We start from the raw sequence: 16,134 nt of genomic DNA on the forward strand, positions 1-16,134 counted from the left end.
CCTGCTATCCCAGACCTGCGCTCCCCCCTCACAGCTCTGCCCCTCAATCCCGACCTACAGCCCTCTGCTATCCCAGCCCTGGGTCCCCCATCCCCCCCACAGCTCTGCCCCTCAATCCCAACCCACAGCCCCCTGCTATCCCAGCCCTGTGCTCCCCCCTCACAGCTCTGCCCCTCAATCCCCACCCACAGCCCCCTGCTATCCCAGCCCTGGGTCCCCCATCCCCCCCACAGCTCTGCCCCTCAATCCCAACCCACAGCCCCCTGCTATCCCAGCCCTGTGCTCCCCCCCCCACAACTCTGCCCCTCAATCCCCACCCACAGCCCCCTGCTATCCCAGCCCTGGGTCCCCACCCCCCACAGCTCTGCCCCTCAATCCCCACCCACAGCCCCCTGCTAGCCCAGCCCTGCGCTCCCCCCTCACAGCTCTGCCCCTCAATCCCGACCTACAGCCCCCTGCTATCCCAGCCCTGGGTCCCCCATCCCCCCCACAGCTCTGCCCCTCAATCCCCACCCACAGCCCCCTGCTAGCCCAGCCCTGCGCTCCCCCCTCACAGCTCTGCCCCTCAATCCCGACCTACAGCCCCCTGCTATCCCAGCCCTGGGTCCCCCATCCCCCCCACAGCTCTGCCCCTCAATCCCAACCCACAGCCCCCTGCTATCCCAGCCCTGTGCTCCCCCCCCCCCACAACTCTGCCCCTCAATCCCGACCTACAGCCCCCTGCTATCCCAGCCCTGGGTCCCCACCCCACAACTCTGCCCCTCAATCCCCACCCACAGCCCCCTGCTAGCCCAGCCCTGGGTCCCCCCTCACAGCTCTGCCCCTCAATCCCGACCCACAGCCCCCTGCTAGCCCAGCCCTGGGCGCCTCCCATAGCTCTGCCCCTCAATCCCGACCCACAGCCCCCTGCTAGCCCAGCCCTGGGCGCCTCCCATAGCTCTGCCCCTCAATCCCAACCCACAGCCCCCTGCTATCCCAGACCTGCGCTCCCCCCTCACAGCTCTGCCCCTCAATCCCGACCTACAGCCCTCTGCTATCCCAGCCCTGGGTCCCCCATCCCCCCCACAGCTCTGCCCCTCAATCCCAACCCACAGCCCCCTGCTATCCCAGCCCTGGGTCCCCCCTCCCAGCTCTGCCCCTCAATCCCGACCCACAGCCCCCTGCTATCCCAGCCCTGGGTCCCCCATCCCCCCCACAGCTCTGCCCCTCAATCCCAACCCACAGCCCCCTGCTATCCCAGCCCTGGGTCCCCCATCCCCCCCACAGCTCTGCCCCTCAATCCCGACCCACAGCCCCCTGCTATCCCAGCCCTGTGCTCCCCCCTCACAGCTCTGCCCCTCAATCCCGACCTACAGCCCCCTGCTATCCCAGCCCTGGGTCCCCCATCCCCCCCACAGCTCTGCCCCTCAATCCCAACCCACAGCCCCCTGCTATCCCAGCCCTGGGTCCCCCCTCCCAGCTCTGCCCCTCAATCCCGACCCACAGCCCCCTGCTATCCCAGCCCTGGGTCCCCCATCCCCCCCACAGCTCTGCCCCTCAATCCCAACCCACAGCCCCCTGCTATCCCAGCCCTGGGTCCCCCATCCCCCCCACAGCTCTGCCCCTCAATCCCGACCCACAGCCCCCTGCTAGCCCAGCCCTGGGTCCCCCATCCCCCCCACAGCTCTGCCCCTCAATCCCCACCCACAGCCCCCTGCTAGCCCAGCCCTGCGCTCCCCCCTCACAGCTCTGCCCCTCAATCCCCACCCACAGCCCCCTGCTATCCCAGCCCTGGGTCCCCCCTCCCAGCTCTGCCCCTCAATCCCGACCCACAGCCCCCTGCTATCCCAGCCCTGGGTCCCCCATCCCCCCCACAGCTCTGCCCCTCAATCCCAACCCACAGCCCCCTGCTATCCCAGCCCTGGGTCCCCCATCCCCCCCACAGCTCTGCCCCTCAATCCCGACCCACAGCCCCCTGCTATCCCAGCCCTGGGTCCCCCATCCCCCCCACAGCTCTGCCCCTCAATCCCCACCCGCAGCCCCCTGCTAGCCCAGCCCTGGGTCCCCCATCCCCCCCACAGCTCTGCCCCTCAATCCCGACCCACAGCCCCCTGCTAGCCCAGCCCGGTGCTCCCCCGTGACTAAGTCCTAGCATGGTCCAGGCAGTTGTAGTTTTAACCCCTGCCAGCAGGTCGAGGTGTCACATTAAAACTACAGCTGCCTGCTCCCTGCGAGGGTTGTGCTGCGTTTCCAGCACCATGATCCGCATCAGATGTCACCTGGGAGTCGTTCTGACCCCTGACTGGGCCTAGTGCGGTTTGAAATGCCGCCCTTCACCCCAGTGACGACCCAGCACTCAGCTTTACCTGGTCGGTTCAGCCCCTGGAGGTGTACAAGCCCTCTGCCCTGCCTGGAGGTGGAGAAGGTGCTGACTGACTGTGACCTGGGCTCTGCTTAGACAGACCTTGATCCAGGCCCTGCAGATGGTCTCCTCTCCCTCCTTGCCCCTGACTGAGCAGCCACCCAAACTCTGGCACCCGGATCCTGCCTCAGGCTGCTCTTGGTGGGAATCGAGCCCCAGGCTTCCCTTATCACTGCGCTAACCTCTGCCAGCCAGGATACAGGAGGCTGGGAGCAGGTCAGCCTTGGAGGCCCAGCCATGGGGATTGATGAGAGCACACAACTCAGCCAGGCCACGGGGCTCCCGGGGCTGACCGGGATGCGGATCTCACTGCTCACCCTGGTGTCTCTCTACCCGGCAGTGAGGAGGAGCTGACCCTAACGAGGGAGAATTCCATCCGGCGCCTGTACTCCAGCCACAGCGCCAGCACCCGCAACCAGGTGAGGGGGCCGGGAGAGTGGGCGGAGCCCAATGGGGAGGGAGTGGGGCACTGGCGGGGATATTCAGCCCCCACACCCACACTATTATGATGAATTTTCTCCCCATCCGATTTGCAGGGGAGCTGGCTCAGTAAAGAACCCAGCACCCCCTGCAGGAAACATGTGGAAAGACGAGTGAGGTTTGGGGACGGTAGACGGGGCAACCCAACCCCATGTGGGGCCAGGCCTCATGCAGTGTAACTGGGGGCAGCTACGCGGAGCCTGTAGGAGTCACTGGGGGGCAGCTGCCTGGCCCCATAGGAGATCACTGGGGGCGGCTACTCAGCCCTATAGAAGTAATTGGGGGAGCAGGGCAAAATCTGAAACCGAGCTCCTCCCACCCCCCAAAAAGGACCCTGGAGACAATAGAAGAATCCTGGCCATGGGTGCAGAGACACTGACGGGAGGTGCTGGGCTGGGGGCAGAGCCCGCCCCGCAAGGACCCTGCAGCAGTGACTCACCCATCCCGCGGGCCTGGGCCTGGCTCCCTGTGTGGGGCATGGGGACCCCGCATGCAGGGTCGCAGCGCCGCTCCGCTTTGGCTCGGCTGCCCCTGCAGCGCGATGGGTCTGAGCCAAGGAGCAGCCTTGTGCCCTGACACCCAGTGCCGCAGCGCCACTGATTCCAATGCCACGGGCTCGGGGGCCCTCTCGAACATGGGCCTGGGGCAAACTGCCTCTTTCACCCTGCCCTGGCTGGCCCTGGTGGGGGGGAGGCTGCCGGGACCAGGCGTTTGTCACCCTCCCTCTCTCTCTGTTTTTCAGACAGAGGAAACCCTGCACCTGCGGGGGGACAGCCGGCAGGGAAGCCTGCGGGGGGACAGCCTGCGCGGCACCAGCATCTGCTCCGTCATGGTGAGGCGCGGCCCTGGGGGGGGGCCTCTCACTCAGCTCGCCCTGCAGGGCGGCTCCCGTTGCTCCTGTCCTGTGCTGATTCCCTTGGAGCTCGGAGTCGCAGCCCCTGGGGAGGTGGCCGCGGGAGCCCCATGCAGAGTCCTGTGGGGTCAGGAGTTGGACGGGGATTGGTGTCCAGGGGGACCCCTCCCACCCTTTGGAGCCCCTGCAGCCGGTGGCTTGGCCTGAGCTACGGGAGCCCAGGCTGCCTTGGAAAGCGATGGTCCAGGCCCCCATGATGCACCTCCCTGTGGCTCCCCCTGGCCAACGCTGGGGGGCAGGTGGTCCCTAGTGCAAAGCCCCATGTGCAGCCAGGGAGACATGAATCATATCTTGGCCTGATGCCAAGCGGCCTGGACACCTGTGGCCCTCTGCCACCGGCTGGTGCTGCGCCAGCCACAGGCCCCTTGGCACTTCCAGCAGGCGGGAGAAGGTCGGCCTGCTGCAGGCAGTGACAGCAGGGCCACGCGGCCCCCCTCGGGCCTGCAGAGACGGGCTCCCTGCTCTGGCACACGTGTGGACACGCTTCCGCTTCCACACACCCAGACACCCTCACACGCATCCCTCCGCACACATGGCTTCACACCCGCTGGCTCACACACACACACGCCTCCGATTGGGGACACAGTCGTGCGTCTTACACTCACAAGCCCCCTCCCCGTGCCTGCACACCCGTCCAGCCTACGCCCACCCCTACCCACTTGCATGCATGCTCACCATCATCACATTTCAGCCCAGAGCAAACCCCTGGTGCCTCGGGCCCTGAACCCTGCCAGAGCAAAGGGGAGCTGGGCTCAGACCCCAGCTGCATGGCCCAGCCCCCAAAGAGCAGGTCTCCTGGCTGAGGTTACGCTGACCCCTACTGGCCTGGGCTGGGAGGGCCACAAATCATGCACTGACAATGGATATTCGGACTCCTATGGCTCTCCCCAGGAGGGGAGAGGGTTTCCCAGCAGGTGTGTGTGTGGGGGGAATGCTGTTCCTCCGAGTCCTGACCTGCTCTGCTCAGCCAGTGGCTAGACAGCCCTGTCCCTAGCCAGAGCGCCACCCAGTGGCTGCCCCGGGATCTCCCCAGGGATCAGGGCCGGTGCTACTATTAAGGTGAACTAGGCGGTTGCCTAGGGCGCCAAGATTTGGGGCACCAAAAAGCAGTGCCCCCCATTTTTTTTACAGCGTTCCTCCCCAAGCGCGCGGTCGCCGCTCCACTTCTCCCGCCTCCCAGGCTTGCAGCGCCAATCAGCTGTTTGGCACCGCAAGCCTGGGAGGGGAGGAGAATTAGAGCAGGGGCGGCGTGCTCGGGGAGGAGGCAGAGCAGAGGTGAGCTGGGGTGGGGTGGGGAGCTGCCGCACGGTTCCCTGGCCCAGGGGGAGCTGCCGCGGGGGGGGGGGGGCACTCAGGGCGGGGGGGGAGCTGCCATGGGGGGGTCGCCTCAGAGCGGAGGGGGGGAGCAGGGAGCTGCCGTAGGGCGGTGTGGGGGCGCAAGGTTGAAGTTTCGCCTAGGGCGCGAAACTTCCTTTCACCGGTCCTGGCAGGGATTAGCGAGCAGCCAGAGGGTGAGGGTGGGAGGAAGTGTTCCGGGAAGTGCCTTCCCCCCAGCTCAGCCGTTGTCTCCCCCGACTCAGAGCGAGGAGGCAGAGGGACGCAGCTACTCCACCCTGTCGACGGTGCGGGAGATTGAGACGCAGACGGATCAGCCCCCGGCCCCAGCGCCCGCCCCGGAGGAGGAGAAGGAGGAGAAGGAGAAAGAGAGGGAGGAGGAAGAGGAGGAGGAGGAGCGGGAGGAGAACACCATCAAGGCGGCCATGACCCACTTTGTGCAGGAGAACGGCACGCTGCGGGCCAAGCCCACCACCAACGGCATCTACATCAACGGGCGGGGCCACCTGGTGTGAGCCCAGGGCCACAGGCACAGACTGGCCTGGTGCCGTGCAGGGCCGGGCCCTGGACACACGGATGCCCCCTGCAGCCTGCCAGCCCCTCCCGCTGCGACTGACCTACTGAGCCCTTGTACAGACAGCCTGCCCCGGCTCTGGATTTCTGGGGAGGGCGGATCAGGTTCACTGTGGGGCAAAAGGGCCCCTGGCCAATGGGGGGGTCCCCTGCCCCCCCATTGGTCCTTGCTTCATGCAACAGCCTCCTAGCTTCTCTGCATGGGATGTTTCCTGGCTGGCCCCGAGGGCCCCATGCTGCTCACAAGTCAGCTCCTCCCTCCGACCCTCGCCGCAGTGGGGCTGGAGGATATGGTATTTGCCTGCCCTGTCCTCTCTATCCCCAGAGGCAGGACTAGTCAGGATCGGCTCTGATGGCTTGGGGGGCTGCCTACATCCGACTGGGGGTAACAACTGTGGGATCAGAGGTGGAGAGGGCACTTTACGCTGCCTCCTGTAGGGGGCGCTGTCAGAGCCATTGCATCTGGCCCAGGCGGCACTCAGAGCCGCGCCCCCAGCACGGTGCGAGGGTGGGACCCCAGCCCTCTGCCGAGTCTGTCCTCTGGGCGACCCTGGGGACAGGCCGCCCCACGCTGCTCCCCGGAGAGCCCCCGGCTTCCTGTGCCATTCCTGGGATGTCTCCGTGCTCTGCGGTGCCCACCAATGGCCGCGGGCGGACTGGAGTCAAGGGCAAGTGACCATGGAGACACCCCAGCAGGGGCATTTGAGGGCGGGGGAATCGGCGCCACCAGCTGGGCAAGAGGAACCGCAGCGCCTGCCTCAGCCCCATGCACACAGCCCGCCCCATGGGGCTCAGCATCTTGGCAAGGCAGGGGTGCGATGAACACTGGGGTGTGGGAGGGTCTGAACCAAGACTGAGGGACACAGACAGCCCCTGTGGTTCTTTCTGCCCTCTAGCTCCCTGCCTGGGTCCCATAGTTACAGATGGGGCTGCTGAGAACACTGGAGAGGGCTGCCCCCCTGGCCTCACCAGCGCCACTGGGCCCGGCCCCAGGAGCTAATCTGGGCCCAGCCGGGGTTCAGGGGTGCTCGCCCTGGGTGGTTTAATGGAGGTAAAACTCCTCTGGTCCTGGGATTCTGGTGGGGGGAGCGGGGCTCTGAGGGTCTCCAAATACTTTGAGAGGGTTCGAGTTCACCAAAGGTTTTTTTCCTGGTTGTTTAAAGCCATGGGGCTTCCCCCTCCCCCACCTCAGTGTAACGCACAAGTATTTTAAACCCTTGGGTTTCTAGTGAAAGGGGCCCCAACCCCCCAAAGCCGAGCCTCACCCTGTGTGCCCGCGTGGTCGGGAGCAGGGATTGAACTGGGGACCTGCAGAGCTAACAGGCCGAGTGTGAACCGAAAGGCGAAGGCCCCTGAGCTGGGTGACACCTGCTGGGTTACACAGCTGGGCTGCGTTTGAGTCTTTCCCTGGGGTTTCTCTCCTTGGCAGAGTACAAACAGGCTGAGCCCCAGTGGGACCCCAGCAGGTTTGAACCCGGGCCCAGTGCATTCTCCCAGCCCTGGTCCACACAGCCCCATGGCCAGATCATCGCGCCCGCCGGTCCCGCTCTCCTCTGTGCCCACGCAGGGTGCTGGCATTGGCAGAGCAGCTGGGGTTGAAGCCCGAGGGCTGTCCCTGCCCAGGAATGGCCTCGTTCCTGCTGGGGTAGGGGCCTGTTTGCAGACCCAACACTCACCGGGGCAGGGAGTTTTTGTAAGGAGGGGGAAGTTGGGCCATTTGTCTAATTCCTTAACAGAACGACGGTTTGGTGACCCTTCAGCGGATGCTGGGCCACGGTTCCCCCAAGGTGGCCCCACCCTGCTCCCCTCGGAGTCAGTGGCAAACCTCTCCCCCCGATGATCTGGTCATTGGCAAAGAGGCTGGTTCATCCCCACGCTGATGCTGCAGCCCTGCACAGGAGACTCCACAGAAGGACCAACCGGAGCCTTGCCATTGACCCCTGCCCCGCCCACCCCCGGGCTTTCGATCAGGCTCTGTGTCGTCTTCCTCCCACGGCCAATATTTTGGGGAGGGCCCCTGCCGAGCAGACCCCGTCCCCGACAGCAGGAGATAGGGTGACCAGACAGCAAGTGTGAAAAATCGGGACGGGAGTGGGGGGTCATAGGAGCCTGTATAAGAAAAAGACCCAAAAATCGGGACTGTCCCTATAAAATCGAGACCTCTGGTGACCCTAACGGGAGAGCACATGTGGCCCGGAGGAGTGGCTGGGCTTCGCGTCAGCCCGGGTGGAACCTCCCGCAGCGTGAAGTCCATGGAAGGGCGCCGGGGACGGATTTGAATCCTGGTCTCTGGGTACCAGGAATCAGATCAAGGATACTCCAGGCCGAGTCTGGCCTGGTGTGGAATGCTGCTGCCCCCTGGTGGCAATATTTATAACGTTTTTATGTATGGTTTATTTCTATGTTTTGCTGCCCCTCCATGGGCCACTCTCAGGGCAAGAAAGATCCAGGGTGGTGGGGTCGAAAGCAATGAGCGTCGGCCTAACCCGGCTCCGAGGTAAAACCCTTGCTGGCTTCAGCAGGGGTGGAGTTAGGGCTCCAAGAAAGCCCTGCTCGGTACGCAGGTAACGCTCCCTATCTGCCTGGCCAGCGGGAAGAGGGCATGCCCTGGGGGAGCTGAGAGAGATGGGAAAGTGGAAGAGTGGGGATGGGGCTTTTCCACGCTGTAGAAACAGAGGGTTTGCTGCCTTGGCTCAGACACCTGGCCCGTCTCATCCGGTCTCCTCACCCCCTGTGAGATTGGACCAGACCACGGGTTCATCTAGACCCCAATCCAAAGCCCACCAAAGTCAGTGGGCGTCTTTCCATTGACTTCTGGGACTAGTGGCGCAGACGCCACGTCCCGCATCCCACTTCCACCAATGGCCAATGCCTGATCCTTCAGCTAAAGGCAAGCCCTGGTGCTAGTAGTTGGCTTTGCCATGCCCCCGGATCCCTGCCATCTGGCGCCTCAAAGCATGAGACTGGTTCTTACCTTCAAACTGTCTCGGGAAAGGAAAGGAAATCGGGTTTTAAAAAAATCCCAAAGGTGCAATTTGGAGTCCCGTCTCCAAAGCCACCAGCAGCAGAGACGCACAGACAAACAGGCTGGCTGCCAGCACCCATCTCTCTGAGCATGGGTTTGGCGGGGAAGGAAATACCCATCTCCCGAGAGCTACGCTGGGCACGAGCCCAGGTCGATGTCAGAGGGGCAGGGATGGTTTGATTGTGTTGTATTTTTGATTCCGAGGGGTCTGGGGGTAGTCTCTGGAGTTAGCGGAGGGGATTCCAAGTTCTGTAAATGTGTGTGTATATAGAGCTCCCTATCTATGTGTATATAAATGTATATGCGCGTTCTTTTTTGTTATATGCACTGCTGGTTTCGTAAATAAATTCCCCATTTGGCACCCTGGGACTTCCGGGTTAGTCCCTTTTGTTTGTCTCCTTGGGGGCTCCTGGCCTGGCTGAAGCAGCCAAACGGGCAGGGTAGAGACCAGAGAACCTCAGAGCAAATGGCCCGGAGCTGGAGCGGAGAAAAGGAATAAATATGAGCACTTGGCTTCCACCCACATGGGCAGTGACTGGGTTTGGTGCCCATGGCCGGGTTGTGTGAGACTGGGAGAGGGAGAGGGAGCGACTGAGACCGGTGACTTGTGCGAGTGTACATATAGTTACATGGTCATATGCATGTGATTGTACATGCATGCACTTGTGATTGTGTGCTTACGTGTGTGATTGTATTTACATGCATGCTTTATGCATGCCGATGTGAGTTTGTGTGTTTGCATGCATGTGATTGCATGTGAGTGTGTGTGTGTGTGCACACATATGTTTTATGTGTGTAGTTTTGTTAGAATCATAGAATATTAGGGTTGGAAGAGATCTCAGGAAGTCATCTAGTCCAATCCCCTGCTCAAAGCAGGACCAACACCAACTAAATCATCCCAGCCAGGGCTTTGTCAAGCCGGGCCTTAAAAACCTCTAAGGATGGAGATTCCACCACCTCCCTAGGGAACCCAGGCCAGTGCTTCACCACCCTCCTAGTGAAATAGTGTTTCCTAAAATCCAACCTAGACCTCTCTCACTGCAACTTGAGACCATTGCTCCTTGTTCTGTCATCTGCCACCACTGAGAACAGCCGAGCTCCATCCTCTTTGGAACCCCCCTTCAGGTAGTTGAAGGATTATCAAATCCCCCCTCACTCTTCTCTTCTGCAGACTAAATAACCCCAGTTCCCTCAGCCTCCCCTCATAAGTCATGTGCCCCAGCCCCCTAATCATTTCCATTGCCCTCCGCTGGACTCCCTCCAATTTGTCCACATCCCTTCTGTAGTGGGGGGACCAAAACTGGACGCAATATTTTAGGTGTGGCCTCACCAGTACCGAATAGAGGGGAATAATCACGTCCCTCGATCTGCTGGCAATGCTCCTATTAATACAGCCCAATATGCCGTTGGCCTTCTTGGCAACAAGGGCACACTGCTGACTCATATCCAGCTTCTCGTCCACTGTAATCCCCAGGTCCTTTTCTGCAGAATTGCTGCTTAGCCAGTCAGTCCCCAGCCTGTAGCAGTGCCTGGGATTCTTCCTTCCGAAGTGCAGGACTCTGCACTTGTCCTTGTTGAAGCTCATCAGATTTCTTTTGGCCCAATCCTCTAATCTGTCTAGGTCACTCTGGACCCTATCCCTACCCTACAGCATATCTACCTCTCCTCCCAGCTTAGTGTCATCTGCAAACTTGCTGATTGTGCAATTCATCCCATCATCCAGATCATTAATAAAGATGTTGAACAAAACTGGCCCCAGGACCGACCCTGGGGCACTCCGCTTGATACCGACTGCCAACTAGACATTGAGCCGTTGATCACTACCCGTTTAGCCCGACAATCTAGCCAGCTTTCTATCCATTTTATAGTCCATTCATCCAATCCATACGTCTTTAATTTGCTGGCAAGAATACTGTGGGAGACTGTAACTTTCACTCCATGCATCTGAAGAAGTGAGGTTTTTTACCCACGAAAGCTTATTCCCAAATAAATCTTAGTTTTTAAGGTGCCACCGGATTCCTTGTTGTTCGTATCAAAAGCTTTGCTAAAGTCAAGATATATCACATCCACCCCTTTCCCCATATCCACAGAGCCAGTTATCTCATCAGAGAAGACAATCAGGTTGGTCAGGCATGACTTGCCCATGTTGACTGTTCCTGATCTCCTTCCTCTCCTCCAAGTGCTTCAAAATGGATTCCCTGAGGACCTGCTCCGTGATTTTGCCAGGGACTGAAGTGAGGCTGATCGGTCTGTAGTTCCCCGGGTTCTCTTTCTTCCCTTTTATAAAGATGGGCACTATATTTGCCTTTTTCCAATCGTCTGGGACCTCCGCCGATCACCACGAATTTTCAAAGATAATGGCCAATGGCTCTGCAATCACATCAGTCAACTCCCTCGGCACCCTTGGATGCATTAGATCTGGACCCATGGACTTGTGATTGCGTCTGGGAGTGCATCTGGGATTGTCTTCACTGCAAAGTCAGCTTGTGTTCTGGCAACAAGCCTTTCGTCCACACACACAAGCCCCTCCCTCGGGTGTAGTGGTGCTGGGCATTCAAGCTGGCCACTCCTGCAGGGCTAGATGATAAAGCCCAAGTGAGCCCAACCTGTCATTTGCTAACACAACCACTCTGCAGTGTGGATGCAGGTGTGGATGGGTGTCAAAGTCTGTGTGTGTGTGTAGCAGTGTGTGTGTATCTGTATATGATGAGTATGTATGTGTTTGTATCTGTGTGTGTGTGTGTATCAGTGTGTGTGTATCTGTATATGAGTATATGTGTATGTGTATCAGTGTGGGTATCTGTATATGATGACAAGTATCAGAGGGGTAGCCATGTTAGTCTGAATCTGTAAAAAGCAACAGAGGGTCCTGTGGCACCTTTAAGACTAACAGAAGTATTGGGAGCATAAGCTTTCGTGGGTAAGAACCTCACTTCTTCAGATGCAAGTAATGGAAATCTTCAGAGGCAGGTATAAATCAGTCTGGAGATAACGAGGTTAGTTCAATCAGGGAGGGTGAGATGCTCTGCTAGCAGTTGAGGTGTGAACACCAAGGGAGGAGAAACTGCTTCTGTAGTTGGATAGCCATTCACAGTCTTTGTTTAATCCTGAACTGATGGTGTCAAATTTGCAAATGAACTGGAGCTCAGCAGTTTCTCTTTGGAGTCTGGTCCTGAAGTTTTTTTGCTGTAAGATGGCTACCTTTACATCTGCTATTGTGTGGCCAGGGAGGTTGAAGTGTTCTCCTACAGGTTTTTGTATATTGCCGTTCCTGATATCTGACTTGTGTCCATTTATCCTCTTGTGTAGTGACTGTCCAGTTTGGCCAATGTACATAGCAGAGGGGCATTGCTGGCACATGATGGCATATATAACATTGGTGGACGTGCAGGTGAATGAGCCGATGATGTTGTAGCTGATCTGGTTAGGTCCTGTGATGGTGTTGCTGGTGTAGATATGTGGGCAGAGTTGGCATCGAGGTTTGTTGCATGGGTTGGTTCCTGAGTTAGAATTGTTATGGTGCGGTGCGTGGTTGCTGGTGAGAATATGCTTAAGGTTGGCAGGTTGTCTGTGGGCGAGGACTGGCCTGCCTCCCAAGGTCTGTGAGAGTGAGGGATCATTGTCCAGGATGGGTTGTAGATCACTGATGATGCATTGGAGATGTTTAAGCTGAGGACTGTAGGTGATGGCCAGTGGAGTTCTGTTGGTTTCTTTTTTGGGCCTGTCTTGTAGCAGGAGGCTTCTGGGTACACGTCTGGCTCTGTTGATTTGTTTCTTTATTTCCTTGTGTGGGTATCGTAGTTTTGAGAATGCTTGGTGAAGATCTTGTAGGTGTTGGTCTCTGTCTGAGGGGTTGGAGCAGATGCGATTGTACCTCAGTGCTTGGCTGTAGACAATGGATCGTGTGGTGTGACCGGGGTGGAAGCTGGAGGCATGAAGGTAGGCATAGCGGTCGGTGGGTTTTCGGTATAGGGTGGTGTTAATGTGGCCATCGCTTATTTGTACGGTGGTGTCTAGGAAGTGGACCTCCCGTGTAGATTGGTCCAGGCTGAGGTTGATGGTGGGGTGGAAGCTGTTGAAATCATGGTGGAATTCTTCCAGGGTCTCCTTCCCATGGGTCCAGATGATGAAGATGTCATCAATATAGCGTAGGTAGAGAAGGGGCATGAGTGGACGAGAGCTGAGGAAACGTTGTTCCAGGTCAGCCATAAAAATGTTGGCATATTGTGGGGCCATGCGGGTGCCCATAGCGGTGCCACTGGTCTGGCGGTATATATTGTCACCAAATTTGAAATAATTGTGCGTGAAGATAAAGTCACAGAGCTCAGCAATAAGTTGTGCTGTGTCATCATCAGGGATACTGTTCCTGACAGCTTGTATTCCATCTGTGTGTGGGATGTTTGTGTAGAGAGCCTCTACATCCATGGTGGCTAGGATGGTGTTTTCTGGGAGGTCACCAATGCATTGTAGTTTTCTCAGGAAATCTGTGGTGTCACGGAGATAGCTGGGAGTGCTGGTGGCGTAGGGTCTGAGTAGGGAGTCCACATATCCAGACAGTCCTTCAGTGAGAGTGCCCATGCCCGAGATGATGGGGCGTCCAGGATTTCCAGGTTTGTGGATCTTAGGTAGTAGATAGAATAACCCCGGTCGGGGCTCTAAGGGTATGTTGATTTGTTCCTGTGTTAGTGTAGGGAGTGTCCTGAGTAGATGGTGTAGTTTCTTAGTGTATTCCTCTGTGGGATCTGAGGAAAGTGGCCTGTAGAATTTGATATTGGAGAGTTGTCTGGCAGCCTCCTTCTGGTAGTCAGACCTGTTCATAATGACAACAGCACCTCCTTTATCAGCCTCTTTGATGATAATGTCAGGGTGGTTTCTGAGACTGTGGATGGCATTGCGTTCTGCACGACTTAGGTTATGAGGCAAGTGATGTTGTTTTTCCACAATTTCTGCCTGTGCACGTCGGCGGAAGCATTCTATGTATAGGTCCAGACTGTCATTTCAACCCTCAGGCGGAGTCCATGTGGAGTTCTTCTTCCTGTGTTGTTGTATATGTGTAGCTATGTATGTGTATCAGTGTGTATATGTGTATCAGTGTGTGTGTATCCGTGTGTATGTGTGTGTGGGTGTGTATTAGCATATGAGTATCTGTGTATGTGTATCAGTGTGTGTATGTAGCTGTGTGTGTATCAGTGTGTATATGTGTATCAGTGTGTGTGTATCCGTGTGTATGTGTGTGGGTGTGTATTAGTATATGAGTATCTGTGTATGTGTATCAGTGTGTGTGTGTACCTGTGTGTGTGTAGCAGTGTGTATATGTGTATCAGTGTGTGTGTGTATCCGTGTGTATGTGTGTGTGGGTGTGTATTAGCATATGAGTATCTGTGTATGTGTATCAGTGTGTGTATGTAGCTGTGTGTGTATCAGTGTGTATATGTGTATCAGTGTGTGTGTATCCGTGTGTATGTGTGTGGGTGTGTATTAGTATATGAGTATCTGTGTATGTGTATCAGTGTGTGTATGTAGCTGTGTGTGTGTATCAGTGTGTATATGTGTATCAGTGTGTGTGTATCCGTGTGTATGTGTGTGTGGGTGTGTATTAGCATATGAGTATCTGTGTATGTGTATCAGTGTGTGTATGTAGCTGTGTGTGTATCAGTGTGTATATGTGTATCAGTGTGTGTGTATCCGTGTGTATGTGCGTGGGTGTGTGTATTAGTATATGAGTATCTGTGTATGTGTATCAGTGTGTGTATGTAGCTGTGTGTGTATCAGTGTGTATATGTGTATCAGTGTGTGTGTATCCGTGTGTATGTGTGTGGGTGTGTATTAGTATATGAGTATCTGTGTATGTGTATCAGTGTGTGTATGTAGCTGTGTGTGTGTATCAGTGTGTATATGTGTATCAGTGTGTGTGTATCCGTGTGTATGTGTGTGGGTGTGTATTAGTATATGAGTATCTGTGTATGTGTATCAGTGTGTGTGTGTACCTGTGTGTGTGTAGCAGTGTGTATATGTGTATCAGTGTGGGTGTGTATCCGTGTGTATGTGTGTGTGGGTGTGTATTAGTATATGAGTATTAGTATATGAGTATCTGTGTATGTGTATCAGTGTGTGTATGTAGCTGTGTGTGTGTAGCAGTGTGTATATGTGTATCAGTGTGTGTGTGTATCCGTGTGTATGTGTGTATCAGTGTGTGTGTATCCGTGTGTATGTGCGTGGGTGTGTGTATTAGTATATGAGTATCTGTGTATGTGTATCAGTGTGTGTATGTAGCTGTGTGTGTGTATCAGTGTGTATATGTGTATCAGTGTGTGTGTATCCGTGTGTATGTGTGTATCAGTGTGTGTGTATCCGTGTGTATGTGTGTGGGTGTGTATTAGTATATGAGTATCTGTGTATGTGTATCAGTGTGTGTATGTAGCTGTGTGTGTATCAGTGTGTATATGTGTATCAGTGTGTGTGTATCCGTGTGTATGTGTGTGTGGGTGTGTATTAGCATATGAGTATCTGTGTATGTGTATCAGTGTGTGTATGTAGCTGTGTGTGTGTATCAGTGTGTATATGTGTATCAGTGTGTGTGTATCCGTGTGTATGTGCGTGGGTGTGTGTATTAGTATATGAGTATCTGTGTATGTGTATCAGTGTGTGTATGTAGCTGTGTGTGTGTATCAGTGTGTATATGTGTATCAGTGTGTGTGTATCCGTGTGTATGTGTGTGGGTGTGTATTAGTATATGAGTATCTGTGTATGTGTATCAGTGTGTGTATGTAGCTGTGTGTGTATCAGTGTGTATATGTGTATCAGTGTGTGTGTATCCGTGTGTATGTGCGTGGGTGTGTGTATTAGTATATGAGTATCTGTGTATGTGTATCAGTGTGTGTATGTAGCTGTGTGTGTGTATCAGTGTGTGTATGTGTATCAGTGTGTGTGTATCCGTGTGTATGTGTGTGGGTGTGTATTAGTATATGAGTATCTGTGTATGTGTATCAGTGTGTGTATGTAGCTGTGTGTGTATCAGTGTGTATATGTGTATCAGTGTGTGTGTATCCGTGTGTATGTGTGTGTGGGTGTGTATTAGTATATGAGTATCTGTGTATGTGTATCAGTGTGTGTATGTAGCTGTGTGTGTATGTGTATCAGTGTGTGTGTATCCGTGTGTATGTGCGTGGGTGTGTGTATTAGTATATGAGTATCTGTGTATGTGTATCAGTGTGTGTATGTAGCTGTGTGTGTATCAGTGTGTATATGTGTATCAGTGTGTGTGTATCCGTGTGTATGTGTGTGGGTGTGTATTAGTATATGAGTATCTGTGTATGTGTATCAGTGTGTGTATGTAGCTGTGTGTGTATCAGTGTGTATATGTGTATCAGTGTGTGTGTATCCGTGTGTATGTGTGTGTGGGTGTGT

At 56.0% G+C, this 16,134-nt stretch overlaps 1 protein-coding gene across 2 annotated transcripts in view; it reads left to right on the forward strand.

The window, feature by feature from the left end:
• Window positions 1–9,096, forward strand: part of NECTIN4 (nectin cell adhesion molecule 4) — a 47,605-nt gene extending 38,509 nt beyond the window's left edge. For both annotated transcript variants that reach the window (XM_054011406.1, XM_054011408.1), the window contains exons 7-9: window positions 2,742–2,820; window positions 3,624–3,713; window positions 5,375–9,096. In XM_054011406.1, the coding sequence (XP_053867381.1) occupies window positions 2,742–2,820; window positions 3,624–3,713; window positions 5,375–5,644 (439 nt within the window). In that variant the 3' untranslated portion in view covers window positions 5,645–9,096. The remainder of the gene's footprint in view (window positions 1–2,741; window positions 2,821–3,623; window positions 3,714–5,374) is intronic.
• Window positions 9,097–16,134: the final 7,038 nt, after the last annotated feature.

The sequence above is a fragment of the Malaclemys terrapin genome, chromosome 21 (assembly GCF_027887155.1).
Source record: "Malaclemys terrapin pileata isolate rMalTer1 chromosome 21, rMalTer1.hap1, whole genome shotgun sequence".
NCBI lineage: Eukaryota > Metazoa > Chordata > Testudines > Emydidae > Malaclemys > Malaclemys terrapin.